Source organism: Meleagris gallopavo, chromosome 2 (genome assembly GCF_000146605.3).
Source record: "Meleagris gallopavo isolate NT-WF06-2002-E0010 breed Aviagen turkey brand Nicholas breeding stock chromosome 2, Turkey_5.1, whole genome shotgun sequence".
Lineage (NCBI taxonomy): Eukaryota > Metazoa > Chordata > Aves > Galliformes > Phasianidae > Meleagris > Meleagris gallopavo.
The window spans coordinates 54,633,781-54,650,624 of record NC_015012.2 but is presented as its reverse complement, the minus strand read 5'-3'; the positions used below and the strand labels follow the sequence as shown (position 1 = coordinate 54,650,624).

The window sequence follows — 16,844 nt, the reverse complement described above, 5'->3', positions numbered from 1 at the left end:
AAAAAAAAGTAAGATTTCACATACTCTTCACAGACATATTTATACAGATACAGTCACATCTAAAGAAATCCGTTTTATGCTTTCACATTTTATGTTTGACAGTTAGTATCAGTTTGACAGTCTGTTGCCATTTCAGTAACTGCTTCTAAGCCCAGTATTGACCTGAAAGTAAACACACTTCTGAAGACTGTACCTTTTGCAGTGCAAGTTTCATTGGGAGGCATTGCCAGAAGTCGTTCTCCAACTTGAATATAGCCAGCTTCTATTTTTCCAGTCACACAGAATCCTGATCCTTGGTCTGCAATAAACACAGTAATGATTTGAAACAACTTCATAAGGTCAATTTCCCATCACAAGTTAGCCCTTCAGAAACACGCAGATAAGTCTGTAATATAATAAAGACTTTTTCCCCAGTAGAGAGTTCAGTACTTGCAAGGCAGCCAGCTGTGCATCATTGTGAAAATGAAACGTTCAATTCAAAACCTCTAGATCTTATGTTTTTCAGAACTAAGGAGAAATATCCTTCTTTAAACAACTGTAGGAGCATGAAGAAATATTTTTTAGTTTTGCAGTATTAGATTAAGCCCCTTCATTTCTAGGGATTTTATTTAATTCGTGATTTTCTAATTACAGATAAAAAATATACCACAGTCATAACAATTTTCATACACACAGGTGCAACTTCCTATGCCATTTACTGTTTAACTGAGTCAGAGCTCTACATGCTCTGTTTGCATATTTCATTTACTCCTAGAAAAATCAATAAATGATTTGGTCCTATTTAACATGAGGAGTTCCTATAACTGCAAAATACTTCACTATTTCTAAGTAGACGATATGCAATTTGTTTTAATTCTTGAATGCTCACATCCCTAACTGATACCCTGCTCATTACTTGAACAAATCATCAATTATTTTTAAAAGAGGTGCCACACATGCACATTTACAAATAAACACCTTAACAAATGCCTCTCTCCCACAGCAAATGCTTATGGATATATTTAAAAAAAAATCATCTGAAGTGATTCTACATAGACAACACAAACAACAAATATACATTTTGGTGAATATTAGAAGGCAGTAATCAGCAAACATATTAATATTTTTTTACCATATTAATCTTGAGTCTTATACCTCCAACACTTCGTTTTGCATTCATAACTGTTATTGAGGAATGTTTCCATCTAGCTAGCTGGAAAACTATTACCAGTATGTCTGTGAGCTAATCTCCCCTCTACTCATTCTGGCAAACAGGTTGAACACAGTCAGTTAACAGAAGACATAGGATGTCAAAAGAATAGAAACCTGGAGAAGTAGATGTCTGCTAGAAAAGCATCCAGATATCATGGTACATAAGCTATCTCAACACTGTATCAAAAAGAACCTAAAGCTAGCTCTGTAAGCACATGCAGACAACCAAAATCATGAACTGGTTCCTGGTTCCCAGCCATCTCCAAGCATAATCAAAAAACAACTCTTTCACTACATCACCTGCTCTGCCTTGGTAGGCTAGTATGTTGTTTGAAGCCTTGCACATGCTGACTTCTTCCTTTACTCCCCCATGAGATCAGTGCAAGTTAAAAAATGCATAGTAGCGGACAGAATTGGGCCATAAAAAAAAGGCTTGATTTCTACACATCATGCTAGTTAAGTTCTCCTAGGTCACAGTGACCATTCACAGGATTAGGCCTCTTAGCAATCAATGCTTTTCTCAAGTCAGGTCAAGTCATACCCTATAATGAGCTCAGTGAGGACTGATGCTGCAGTGAAGACAAATGTGTTTCCAGACAGCTCTTGTCAGGAGATAGCTTGCCTGGAGAGAACATTAGGAGGCCTATGGAGGTCAGTAAAACCAGGCCGAGGTAGATGAAACATATGCATTACAACCTCAATAAAGAAAGGGGATTTCCAAGCTGCATAAAAGTGAACTCAGCGCTCTCACTTTTTACATAGTTCTGCTCAGTTCAAAGTGCAGGAGAAGCAGGACTGCTTCTCCTGCATATGCATGCACGTTGGAATAGAGCTGAGAATAACTGTTGCTTCTGTAGTGGTATCTGCAGTTACTTCCTCTAATGGCATCCAAGTTAATTAAGTTCTGATATCACATGTTTAAAAAAAAAAACAACCCACAATCTAAAAAGTACCTAAAAGGCCACATTCATAAATGAACCCTGTATTTGTAAATTGAGTTTCTTTCTAAAACCATTGTTGGTTTGCTTACTTTAGCAAAAATCAGTCTTTCTTCCAGAGAGCAGATTTAATCTAAATTGTTCATTTAGTGAAACATCAGTCAACACAAAAAATGATTATTGCAACAAAAAATATTATTTTGAAAGATCTCAATCAAAAATTCCAAAAAACTTTCCACAGCTCACAAATTGAATGTAAGTATAGTGAAAACCTGAAATATGAAATCTGTGATAGTGCACCAGGGCAAATTCTCATGCAGTGTTTCAACACTTAGTATTACGGCTTCAGCATGCTAAGTTGGCTATCCCAGGGCATTCATAACAAGTAGTATTTTCTCAAAGACCCAAATCAGAACGTCTCAGAATAGATTTTTCCAATTACAGTCAGTATTTCAACCTGGTTTGTTCATTATTTCCCCTACAAACAGCCTATACCTAAATTCAAATTTCTTTTAAAATACTGATCTAAATAATATGTGATTTAAAAGATTTTTTCATGCTGCCATTTGGTTTGCAACATTTCTGAAGGAAGCTGCTCAGAGTTTCAAATTAGATACCTATGTTATATATGCCTTATTTTTAAGACATTTTCTAAATTATTTCTAAATGTAAATACATTTAACTCTGAAAATATTAAGTTTATCACAAAAATCTTAGCTGCTCACAGCATTCCATTTTCTTCAGGCCACGGCAACAAAAACTGATTATAGTTATTGACTGTCCATATTTATACTAGTGCTAAGGAGCAGCTTGGAGCCTTTCAGTTTATCTTTGGCTGGCTACAAAGCTTCACCAAGCCACTCCCTTTCTTCTACTCCCTCCCCAGGCTTTATATGAAAATAAAAAATGAACATAAAAGAAGCAAGTCACACTTTTTTTTTAATTATTATTTTTTTAATTTAAATTAAATCTAGGACTGAAAGGTAAAAGGCCTAGAAATCGCACTTGCAAAGACAAAGAAGCAGTACTCTAGGGAACAAAAACCGGTTTGGAAAAGAAAGGCTCCCAGATACTGTCCCACAGAACCATCAATTCATTACATAACTAGTTACAAAGTCACCTAGATTCTTCCTCAATTTTTTTCCAATAGGTTTCTCCTTCAGTGATGGTGTCTAAAATTCCAAAAAGAACAGTACTTAGATTACTATTCCTGTTCAAATCCACTGAAAGACATAAAGCACCTATTTTAACACCTATTTTTACATCTCCTTTCAACACTAGTTTTAAATAATGCTGTCATTCTGGTGAAAACATTAGAAAAATAACCAACCTTTAAAACATCAGCAACACACAATCTAAACGGTTTGTCCACTGATCTTTGCGGTGGCTTGAAAGAATCTGCAAAAAAATTGGTAAGACCTTTTAGAATATCTGTATTTAAAAAACCCTCTCAACAACTTCTCACTTGGGACTTAATCAACCACATTGCATTCCAAAGACTTTGTCTCACATCTTTCCCAAAATCAATATTTTGACACGCACATGACTGAGCCATATTTTTTTCTAAGTGAGAAAAACTTCACTCACCGATTTGCTCTAACAAACACTTCCCTTGATACCATTTTGTGAGGTCACTTGACTGACTTCTTGTGACTAGATTTTCACCACCAAGACCACTTGTTGGAATATAAGCCACATCAGATTCCTAATTATGAAAATAAACAGAAGTTAATCAGACATTGTTAGAAGCCCCTTCTAGCAAAAGCAAAGTGTGCATTTTTCAATATTACACCTCTAAGCTTTATTTTGTATTTCCCCTAGAAAAGATAGGCTACTTGGTGAATCCATTTCCTTTCTGTTTATCTTCCCTAGTCACAGTGCTCCAGCAAGGAGTTAAGATAACAACATTAACAACTAGAAACTGATTTCAGGTAACAAACTCCACCTCCATATCAGACAGGCATGCTTTAGTCTGAGCTGCTGTTCTACGCATAACTATTTCAGGAAGGCTGCAACCAGTTCAAATAGATAGTAGTTTGAACTAAGGAAATGGTAGAAATAACTGAGAATGGCAAATAGAGTGTTCTTTTAGTTCATAATCCTTGCCAAGACCTGCTCCAATATAAAATCATCTACTGTAATTCATATAACACTGAATATTTCAGCAATCCTTCGTCTACTCTGCTTTTAGAAAACAATTCTAAGAGACTACAATACGAGTGCCCCAAAGATTCAACAGACCTAAGAAAAGATGGTGACAGAAAGAGTATTAAAGAACTGATTAACCTTACATAAGCGTCAGAGAACACTCCAGCAGTAAGAAAAGGAATCTGCAATAATACGTGCACATATGACCAGCAAAAAAGTGATATAAAATAACCTGACCATAACAACTACTCATCCTATCCAAATGCCTGAACAAAGCAATGACCTCAGAAGTCTATGTTACCTTGAAGCCAGCTTGTTTAAGAAACTGGCCAAGCTTACTGGTAATTTCCTGGAATCTTTCTTGTTGCCAATTGACCTAAAATAGAAACAGACTGTGATAGTAAATTGTAGATTTCTAACACCTTAAACAACAGTTGCATGTCATTAAGTCTGTAGTACCAATTGGGCTTCTCACACACAGCACCTGCAGATGTTGTAAATACAAGATTTCCAGGTGGGTTAATAGTTGAATACGTAAAAGCAAACAAACACATTAACAAATAATGACAACAGTCAACACAAATTTGCATGTGGCTCTAGTTTGATTAGTTCTTGAACAGCATCTCATTCTTCCTTTTTTTGCTTTTCTTTTTTTTAAAATGCTCATACAAAATTTAGATTCATGAAGAATCATATATCACACCAATAATTTAAAACACAGCAAGATTTAAATAAAGCTCTTGGACTTGACCTGACTGACTATCAAGGTGCCCTTACAGATGCCACTGGATTAGCACCTTAGTCCAAATTTTCACACCTTTACTCATTTTAAATTTAAATATTCTATCATTCTAGCGTGCTTTGAAAATATACTCGAACAGAAAATTAGTGTATAACCTAAATAAAAGACTAAGGGCTGAAAATCAAAGAAAGAAGCAATTTTATTATTAGTTTCATAATATTGATCCTTAAATTGACCCACAGTCCTAGGTGAAACCCCTTCATTTAACTGAGAAAGTTAAGCAAGTACCTGGTCCATTTTATTGACTGCAACAGCTAACTGCGTGACTCCAAGAGATCGCACTAATAATCCATGTTCTCGAGTTTGTCCACCTGTCTCAAATCCCGCTTCAAATTCTCCTCTGCTGGCATCCACAACCAAAATAGCCACATCAGCCTGGATTATAAAAACAAATGCAAAAAAAAAAGTCCCAAACAATTAAAACTGTTTATGAGGTGATAATACTCTGACTAAACACGCTCATCAGCAATAGCCCACACAAGTGCACTTTACAGAGAAGGAATGTGCTTCAAACACAACTTAAACAGTTTATTTTATCTGCTTCAGGTCCATTTCACTGAGGTATTGTGGCATTGCATCACCTCATGTCATTCATTGTTATTTTATGTTAAACACAAGCCAAAACCTGGCTGAGGAATCTGTCTTCTTCAAAGCACCCACTTTGCTGAATGGACCTCAACTAATGAAAGTATTATTCAACCAGACACAACTGCTTCATGTTGCATGTTGATGCTTCACAATCTATTCAGCACAAAGGAGCATGCCAGACTCCAAAATATGTAGTAATCTACTACATATTTTATTACCTAGGCAAACACTCTGCCATGGCATTGAAGACAAATAGTTATTGCAGTCTACAGCACTGTAGAAAAACCAGCACACAAGGAAAAAGGATGAATTTAGCTGTCAACCTTACATGTTGCTATATAACATGCCTATTAAAAAAAATCAGATAATGAAAGCAATCAGAAAACAACTTTCCCTTTTTCAGAAGTAACAGCCAGTTAGAGTTAACGGAAAGAGAGAAAAGACGTGCTTTCTCATATTCTTTACATATATAACCTTCAGGATACAGAGAGAAGAAATAAAGCCAGCATCATGGTGCCCTAGTCCAAAATACCTCTCCCATTGACCCAGATGCAAATTCCCCACATCTCACACAGGGAGGCTTATGCATGCATGAGTATGATGAAAGGGAGAGGGGGATGAACTTTCCCACTGCTCAGAGCCTCAGAAGTGCATTGTGGTAGATGTCTCCCTACAGAAAAATGTATTTTTTTTAAAAATTAATTTTTTAAATTAATTTTTTTTAAATTAAAGTTACACAGAAAAGAAATGGCGTTGGAACTGAAGTGAATTAACTATGTATTTAAGGCCAGATCCTGGTTCTGATAAGGCTCATTTGCATTTTGTGCAACAGCAGTTGGGGATTCACACTAACAAAATTTCCCCTGATATGAAGGCATCACGGCCATACTTGCTTTCTTCAACCCATTTCTTCTCTGCTGAGGCTACTTGAGCATCAAAAGCTTGTATAGTTTCAGTGATTTCTTTAATAGGCTTCAGAATACAATTGCCCTGAGGGAAGTCCTGAGGGAGTCCTGAGAGAACACAGAAAATGCATCAAGCCTTAGCTGGCAAGTCTTGTCTTCTGCTGAACTAAGGCAACCACTAGTAGGTCTGCAAGTTGTATCCTAACACTTTGTGTTTGCATTACATTTTTTAAAGATGACAAAGCACTTAAAATGAAAACTGGAAAGAAAACAGTGTGGTTGAGTCAACATTTTCTAGTGATCTAAAACTAAAGAACTAATTCTGGTTTCAAAAATCCTGATCATTCTGCAGTGTATGTATCATGATAGAAGTAACTATACATGCCCTACACCACACTTTGAGAACTTTGCCTGTCCTGTATCCTAACCACTGAGTCACAATACCTGAATTCTTACCCAGCCTCTGCTACAGAGCTAGAACATGATTTGGAGCAAACAGCTTTCCTACAGCAGTTACTCTCACTATAAAACCATAGTAACAGTACCTATCCTTATTGAGATAATAAAACACAAACCTCTACACAGTATGTGTCACAACACTTTAACTCTTGTAATTCAAGGAATCAGTCCTACTATTAAAAAAAAAAAAAGAATGCATTTTCAAGTGGAAAAGAAATCACACATTTTATCGCATTTAACAGCATACTATTCTCCCCTATTTAACTATCTAAATTAATTAACTAGCCTATGTGAGAATGGGAGGCATAATACCAAATTCAGTGATAGAGCCCACTGCTTTTGGATTTTACCTACTGCTCCCAAAACCACAGTCACGCAGTCCGCACACTGTGTGACTTCCACTGAATAAAACAGACAAATTGCACATGAACTCTTATCTGTGCTTAGTCATACATTATGAAATGTATTAAACACATGGATGCCTTTTGCTGGCCTAACTAAACTTTTTCTTTAAGCTCAAAACCACTTAAAAATCTTTATCTACAAAACTACGTTCACAGAGATTCTTGAATAGATAAACGACACATTTGAAAAACTGATTCCATCTAACTGCAGCTCAGTATTCAATCTACTTCCCTAATAATGCTCTTCCAAAAAGTTAACTACAAAAAAAAAAGCTACCTTTAACATTAAAACAAATATACTCCATCTAAAGTTTAGGAAACTTGCAAGCTATTCTAGAACGAACGATTCCATTTCATCTTAGTTTTTAAAAGAAGAAAGCCAATTTAATTTTAAAAAGTTATAAATAACGCTATTGGAAAAAAAATTTTAAACCATCTCTACCTGTGCAGCTCCTGTGATCATATTTGGAATAAAGTCTTTGTGGCCTGGAGCATCCATCAGAGTAATTACTTTAGTCTTCGTCTCAAATTTGGTCATACCCACATCCATTGTTACTCCCCTTAAACAAGACATATGTGGAACATTTCATTAGAACAGTTTTGAAAGCTTCACAGAGGTATCAAGTAAGCTATTATAAGCACAATCATGAAATTATACAGGTAATAAATTTCATTTGATTCACTCTGCATCAAAAAATTGAAAGAAATCTGCTTGCTGGAAAAGACGACGCTAGAGCTATCTTTATGTAAGTCTAGTCTTACAAAAATCAAGCAAAAATACCTGTTTAGAGACATTTTCCTTTAATAATTACAATTTATCTTCTGAAGAAATGTCTTGTATCTAAGTGAATAAAGGTCAGAAAGTGGAAAAAAGAAAATTAAAAAAAAAAATAGAACCAGGGATACAAGTTTAGGGCTCATAAAATTTTTTTCAGAAGAGTTTAATTGCTGTTAACATTTTACTTTTCATAGATAATAAATTCTTGACCATATTTCTAGTTTATCATCTTAACCACACTGCACCGCAAGTAGCTTTTATTCATAATATGGTTAACTTGTTAATTTTTCTTTTACAGAGCAGTGAAAATAATTACAGTTCTAATCCAGTTACATCTACAAGCATTAAATTTTTCTCCCCATCAGCTTTTCCTCTCTTACATACTTTGACAAATATTACAACAACACTACCAATACTATACAGATTAGAAACCCTAACATCAGGCTTCTTCTGAAAATCACATTCAGTTGCTTCTGGATATTCTCCCCCAGTTCCCTGTTCCCACTCCTACTCAGGTTTCTACGTTCATTTCATAACTGAAAGGAGTTGCATATGCAAAAGTTTAGTTATATACAGAGTGGCTGCAGATGTGTATCTGCCTTTAAAACAAAGGTAAACACACTACAGCCACCAGCCTAACTGATGTTCTACAGCAGCAGTTTACTCTGTTACATTTATCTTTGCAACCAGAGTTTACATGCTGTAGAACAACGGATGAATGATTAAAAGGAAAATATGAGGGCTGTTCTGAAAGTAATGCCTCCTATGTTGTTCCACTGGTCCACAAAGTCAGAGGCAGATGTTGGCGGCGTGGCAATAAAACGCTGTACCTTCCCACCAACAATCCATTACATGTTGTTGCTGTGTGACACACGGCAGTAGAGGGGCAGTCTGACGCAATGGCATCTGACATGGAAGTGCATATGAAGCAAAGAGGTGTCCCTGAATTCCTCCGTAGAGAAAAAATGGCACTCACTGACATTCATTGATGCTTGCTGAACACCGAAGGAAAACAAAGAGTGGATGTGAGCACAGTGAGGTGGCAGATGGTGCATTTCAGAGGTAGCAACAACAGTGTGAAAGACAAACCATATTCTATGTGTGATAGCCATGCACAGCTGTCACATCACAAAATGAAGAATGTCTCAATCAGCTCATCCAGAAGAGATGACAAACAGGGGACTGAGTATAGAGCTGAAAAGAACTGAATATCAGTTTCAATGCTTTGGAAATGATGGTGGCGACACTGGAATGTCATAAACCTTGTGTCAGATGGGTGCCATGATGTATGCACAGGAACAAAGAACACTATATGCAAATTTGTCAGTACCTACTGAACAAACACCAGGCTCAAGGTGAAAGCTTCCTGAATCACACCATCACAAGTGGCAAGACACACTGTCACTACTACAAGCCAGAGTCAAAATGGCAGTCCAGGGAGTGGTAATGTGAATTACCCATCAAAGAAAGGGTGAAATAGTGGGCCACCTCCACTGGTGCAGATCTTTACAAGCGCAGCACACAGGCTCACAGCACACAGGCTCTTGTTCATCACTGGCAAAAACTATAGCTAATGGTGGTGACAGTGTTGAAAAACAGTGTTTTGTATCTGAAAATTTATTCTATTAAATTTGTATCTGCAATCATTTACATGGAAATAAAAATGAGGCATTACTTTGGGAGCAACCTACTTATTTATAGCTAGATTGATAGATAGATATAGACACACATACACGGTAAAGTATTTTTTTTTGAACATACTATATCATGTCACTTTCTATTCGGTTTTCTTAAAGGTCATATATATATATATTTTTTTTTTAATTAGCTTCACTGCTTCACCATTACATACTTTTTTAATATGTTAGAATTTAATTTTAAATTTCTGTAAAGTAAATATATATATTTTTTAGGATAAACTTGATATTCAATGTAATGTAAGTCAGGTGTGAACCAAAATTTTAGTGCTCAGTTTACTGTTCTGATTCCCTTTCATACAAACAATTTAACCTAGAGCTTTTCCACACAACAATAACCAAGTTGAGAGAAAATTTGCAGTAATAAACCAGTAAGGCAGCTTTAAAGAAAACTGGCTTTTAGCATTGTACATTTTGGTCCCACTCTACAATCCTTAGCATAGTTGTGAAGAAACACTGAACTTCTCGTTCACATTTTTGAAATCAAACCAGAATATTAATTCTCTCTTGATGTGTACTTCAACAAAGCAAAATATTTACTTGTAAGCACTGAGTAAATATCTGAAAGCATTTAGAATGCTTCTATCAAAGCCTTATTAGTAGATCTCCTAACAAATGTTGCTCTTTCAGAAAAACATTATTAATTTCCCATTAAATTGATAACTCTACCTTTCTCTTTCTTCCCCAGTTTCATCCAAGACCCATGCATATGCAAATGAAGCTTTGCCAGCCTTCTTAGATTCCTGTTCATATTTGTGCATAGTTCTTTTGTTCACATTCCCCAAGAGGTAGAGTAGGTGACCCATTAAAGTACTTTTACCTGCATCAACATGTCCTATGGAGGAAAAACACATCAGTTTTATTGATTTACAAATTTTAAATATAGTACAACATGAAATAGACAAAAATATATGAAAATCACATACACTAATAATGTTCCTGCAATCCACAGGATTTTAGCAGTACTGGCAGACACTATACTGAAACAGGTACTTAATATTGACAGCCAACTACTATCTCCATATCAGCACTAAAAAGAAAACACTGCCAAGAACAAAACAAAATGAAAGTAGATCTTACTAGTCTGTCAAACGCAAGTTAACTCAACCTCATGGTCTAGCCAAGGAAGTCTGAATGTATTTTCTCTCAATAGCAGTGGTCAAGCAGATACAACTGAAAACAGTATATGATTATAAAGAGACAACAATTTTCATTCTTTATCGCTTCCCGATTCAATCAACAGTTTTTAACCTCTATACCTGTAATATAACATTATTACCTATTACCACCAAATTAAGTAGTTGTTTTCCTCCTTGTCTCTTCTCCAACTCTGCTTTCACATCTATTTGTGGTTTTGTCTTGCTTGTTTTTTTTACTGGAGTAGGCACGGTATTCTGCTCTTCTGAAACCTGCACTACTTGGGATGAAAGAGCAGGTTTTGATACTGCCTCAAGAACCCCAGGAGTTACACTGGCTTCTTCAATTGGCAGTCCTTTCTGAGGTGTGTTAACATGGCCATTTTCTTCAGTAATCATACTATATGGGAAAAGAAAAAAAAAAAGAAAACACAGGGAATGCAAATGTCCAAGAAAATACAGAAATATAGGAGAAAAATAATCTTCCCTTCCTTATTATATAAGCCTCAGAAAAATGCTATCTGGTAAGTCGCAACAAGTCCATTAAGGTGGAAATAATAAGCAACTGGATGCAAACTTCACAGTACCAGCTCTGAACATCTAGTCAGATAAGTACTACACACAAAAGCAAGATAAATAATCTTGTAAAAATCATGAAACTGATAAACAAAAGCTTCTCACAGCCACTTCATTTAACATGGAGGGAAAGGACTACAACTGACACTGTCCTTCTCTGCAGTGAGACTTCTACCTAAATGAGCTTTGAGGCATCCTAAAATAGCTTTCACTTGCAGTACAAGTACAGCTGAATGGAGTGATGTTCCATTGTGAGAACATTAGCAAAATACAGGAAGAGTAGAAATAAAGTATATCAGAGCTGCAATTTAAGGTGCAACGTTTATACAGAATCATAACAGATAAGTCAACATCTTTTTCAATACCCTCATCACTGACCTCAATGAAGGGTAGAGTCCAACCTCAGCAAGTTTGCTGATGATACAAAGCTGGGAGGAATGGCTGACACATGAGAAGTCTGTACTACCATTCAACAAGAACTGGACAGACTGGAGTGTTGGGGAGGAAAGAACCCAATGAGGTTTAACAAGCGCAAGTATAGAGTTTTGCATCTGGCAAAGAATAACCACAGGGATCAGCCTAGGTTAGGACACAATGTACTGGAGAGGAGCTCTGCAGAGAAGGACCTGGGTGTTCTGGTGAACAACAGGTTGCCAATGAGCCAGTAGTGTGCTCTTATGGCCAAGAAAGCCAATGGTATCATAGTGTGCATTAAAGAGCACAGTCAGTAGGTTGAGGGAGGTTATCCTCTCCTACTCTGCCCTTGTGAGGCCACATTTAGAATTCTGTGCCCAGATCTGGACTCCCCAGTTCAAAAAAGACAGGTATCTTCTAAAAGAAATCCAGTGGAGGACTACAAATGTAATAAAAGGCCTGGAACACCTCCCGTATGAGGAAAGGCTGAGTAACCTGAGTACGTTCAGCCTGGGGAAAAGACAACTGAGGGAGTATCTGATTAACGCTTATAAATATCTAAAGGGAGGTAGGAGGCAAATGGATGAGGCCAGGCTCTTCTCAGTGGTGTACACTGACAGGACAAGGAGCAATAGCCTAAAACTTGAACACAGAAAGTTCCATACCAAAAAATGAAGAAGAACTTCACAGAAAGAGTGACGGAGCACTGGAACACATTGTCCAGAAAGCTTCTGGAGACTCCTTTTATGGAGATATTCATGACCCATCTGGATACCTACCTGCATGACCTACTGTAGGGAACCTGTTTTAGTGGGATGTTGGACTTGATGTTTTGAGATCTCTTCCAACTCCTGAAATTCTGTGATTCTGTGAAGTCACATTTATCAATATTGAAAATGTTTGTTTTTTGTTTGCTCCTATAAGGAAAAGGGGCTTCTTCCCCTGGAAAACTGGAAATCCTTTCCAATGCAGTTCTACTGTGGTGCAGGCTACTTTCTGTAGAACTGATTCTAGCAGGTTTTCAGAAATGCTACCAAAAGCTAACACAACTACCATCATTTCCAGAGTGAATCTTTCTGTCTCCACATCTCATTTATATACCAGCAGGAAGGAAACTTCAGTTTTCCTCTTTTCAATTTTTATAATTCAAAATACTTACTTTGACATGGTACTTCAGAATCCCATGTCACAGTATCTGGGTTTCTTTTTTGGTTTTTTTTTTTTTTTGATAATTCAGTGCAACGTTACCTCTCGTTTTCTGTCTGTATCAGCACTCATAGGAGTATTTGCATTGTATTAGTTCCTTTCCATTTCCTCTCAGGAGACAACATAGTCCAGCCAAACTAGTCTACTTGACAAAGCAATTCAAGCATTACAACCTAAACTGTTAAGCCTAGAAAACATTCAGAGTGAATGGAAATTTAGCCTCTAATTATAGCCATAAGCTACGATGCCCATTTTATAGCCCTCCTTTTTTTAATTCAGAGTCTAGCTACAAGGACTATATCAGAATGATTTGTTTTGACACCTTTTTATAAGGGCCAAAGCCAAGTTCTTGCTCTTTATTGTGAGGATCCCAAAGCAGAAATACGCATATTTGTTTCTTGACTACTAATCCAAAACGTAAAGCTGGGATGCTGCATCAAGACTTGATACACAATCATCATTTTCTCCAATTAGCTAAGCACCAAACGTGGTTTATGTCATGCAGGTAGCAGGAGTTGGACAGTATCTATGCTGCTGCAAAATGGATATACTACTCTTTTGAAAGTCTATTTACATGAAGTTATTCTATTAAAATTTTGTAAACCATTTAAAGGAAAACAATATCAATATACTGCCCTTGGTCACACATTCATGACATTTTTTATTTTGATTTGTTCCTCAGGGATTGGTGTTACTTAACATCTTTATAAGCGACATGCACAGCGGGATCGAGGGCATCCTCAGCAAGTTTGCAGACAACACCAAGCTCAGTGGTGCAGTTGACACACTAGAGGGAAGGTATGCCATGCAGAGGGACCTGGACAGTCTCGAGAGGTGGGCCCAGGCCAACCTCATGAAGTTAAACAAGGCCAAGTACAAGGTCCTGCTACTGGGTCAGGGCAATCCCAACCACAAATATGGGTGGATGGAGAATGGCTTGAGAGCAGCCCTAACAAGAAGGATTTTAGGGGTGTCAGCTGACAGAAGACTCAATATGAGCTGGCAATGTGCGCTTGCAACCCAGGCAGCCAACAGTATTCTGGGTAACATCAAGAGAAGCACGACCAGCAAGTTGAGGGAGGTGATTCTGTCCCTCTACTCTGCTCTTGTGAGACCCCACCTGGAGTATTACATACAGTTCTGGAACCCCCAACACAAGAAGGACAGGAAGCTGTTGGAGCAAGTCCAGAGGACCAGAAAGATGATCAGAGGGGTGGAGCATCTTCCCTACAGGGACAGACTGGGAGGGTTGGGGTTCTTCAACCTGCAGAAGAGAAGGCTCCAGGGAGACCTTGTAGCTACTTTCCAGTACCTAAAGGGGGCCTACAGGAAAGCTGGGGAGAGACTTTTTACAAGAGCATGAAGCAACAGGGTGAGGGGAAGTGGCTTTAAACTGGAAGAGGGTAAGATTTAGACAAGATATCAGGAAGAAATTTTTTTACTGTGAGGGTGGTGAGACACTGGAACAGGTTGATCAAAGAAGTCCCTGTAACTATTCAAGGCCAGGCTGGATGGGGCTCTGAGCAACCTGGTCTAGAGGGAGGTGTCGCTGCCTATAGCAGGAAGGTTGGAACAATTCTATGATCCTCTGATCCTATGACTCATCAATTATAGAAAAGGGAGTGAGCTATTGCATAGAAAAATAAGTCACTACAGTTATTTGTGGTAAAAGAAAAATGCATTTCTATCAGTCTGAACGAAATACTTGTTTATTTGTTGTTTGGGTTTTTTGTTTTTGTTTTTGTTTTTTTAATTCCTTAAATAGTACATTAAGATCAAACAGAAAAATCTACTTTGGAATGGCACAAGTATTTTCTCTAATTTCTATTCAGAGATACTTTATTAAAACTGACTGAAAAAACAATCAAGTTGATGGAAAGCAAAAATTCAAAGGACTGCAGAATTGCAGAGACAAGGTTTTCTACACATTCTAACAACGTATTTAAAAACACCTTGATTATACAAAGCACACCAGACCAGTTTGGCCTGAATCATATATTAACCTATTTAAAACTTATTTGTGTTAGATGCCTTCCAACAAGATTACGATTCTTAACTTTTTTTCCCCCCCAAGATGAAGTTCAATTCAGTGTCAGCTCAACATCTATCACTTTTCACACTGAAGCATTATGACGTTTACTAATATGAAGTTACAGTACAACACAAATATGGTATTTCACATTGGTGTCATTTTTTTTCCTTAACATTCTAACACTTGAATTTCTAGAAGGAAGCTCAGATAAAAACAGCCTTTGCAGCAATCCAGTATTCTCTCTTTTGCACTGTCTGCATTGCTTCCAAAACCAATTTTTCAAAAATGAAAAGCATCAAAAGGAAAACATTTAGATAAAACTTGAAGTAATGTGATCCAAAAACGTTATCCTATAGCTTTCCAAAGCCTTTTAAAAAACAAAAACATTTTGAAAGACAATTTTTAGTAAGTTTCTAAATTCTACTTACTTAAGTAATAATTTTATTTTCTAGTCTCAGAAGCTCAGATTTTCCCTTAAGCCAAAGACTGTCAGTACGAATTCCAAAAATATGATGAATGTGGAATGGCAGAATTCAAACCACTTACAGCTCCTCAAAGAATCAAGATCAGATTAAACTATTATTCTCTCATGATTAAGTACCTTCTGGTGTGACTACCACTGCTCTGGGATGCCAAAACGAGTATGTATTTGGGTTCTTCAAGGAAAAGGCACTAGATAAATATACTAGTGAAATAATGAGTGAAACATGACTAGCCACTAGGCCTTGCTATTATTTCAGGGGTAAAATATTTGAAACTGTTACTAGACTAGTTCCATCTAGATTTCTAAAGGTTTCAGATACTACCATGTTCTGGAAATCTGAAAACATCCTGTTCCATGATAACAGAAGATTTGCCATTTCTATTTGGAGGAAGAGCACTTCCTAACCATTTGCTTGCACCATGCATAAGAACTTGTTAAAAACAGGCTTGACCTCCATCAGTTCAGCCACAGATGTCCAAAGCTCTCACCACAGCTTTTTCTTAGCAATCAGAAGACAAATGCCTGGCAAAGTTCAACATTTAGTAGAAACCAGAACTGCCAGGCAAGACACTTCCTATGTTGTCTAGCCAACACAGACCGTAAGATTAAACTGAGTAAAATGTTATGGTTACATCACTGTCTTCTGGGAACAACAAGAAATTCTGAAATACAACATATGCTGTTATAAAACATGCTAAAAGACACTCATCTTCACGCAACTGTGTTTACTGAGGTTCACTCTACCAACATTCAAAGAAGAACCTGAAAGTGTACCTGCTGAAGATTTAGCTTTTACGTATTATTTTCAATCTTCAAGTCTGGATGCTTCGTGAACTATTTTTATACAACCGACTCTTTCGGAGTACACAGAGTCATTACAGGAATGTCTACATTTATTTCCCCTTTCAAAATTATTAATTACACAATATTGGTCAGGCTGGTTAAAATAATCACCCTTTTTTGCTCACAATTTTTTCTGTTTTCCTTCACGATTTGACAAGAGAAAACCCAGTATTTAATCTTGCTAAAGCACCAGAAAAACAGCTTGTCAGAAGTGAGCAAACTCCATTTTCCAGAGACAATTTC

At 37.0% G+C, this 16,844-nt stretch overlaps 1 protein-coding gene across 1 annotated transcript in view; it reads right to left on the bottom strand.

Moving 5' to 3' along the window:
* Positions 1-16,844, bottom strand: part of HBS1L (HBS1 like translational GTPase) — a 105,624-nt gene that overhangs the window by 7,386 nt on the left and 81,394 nt on the right. Inside the window, exons 7-14 of the mRNA XM_010707323.2 lie at positions 11,190-11,446; positions 10,580-10,745; positions 7,878-7,995; positions 5,308-5,454; positions 4,579-4,653; positions 3,717-3,834; positions 3,456-3,527; positions 194-298 (exon numbers count right to left, since the gene is read on the bottom strand). Coding sequence (XP_010705625.1) covers positions 194-298; positions 3,456-3,527; positions 3,717-3,834; positions 4,579-4,653; positions 5,308-5,454; positions 7,878-7,995; positions 10,580-10,745; positions 11,190-11,446 — 1,058 coding nt within the window. The remainder of the gene's footprint in view (positions 1-193; positions 299-3,455; positions 3,528-3,716; positions 3,835-4,578; positions 4,654-5,307; positions 5,455-7,877; positions 7,996-10,579; positions 10,746-11,189; positions 11,447-16,844) is intronic.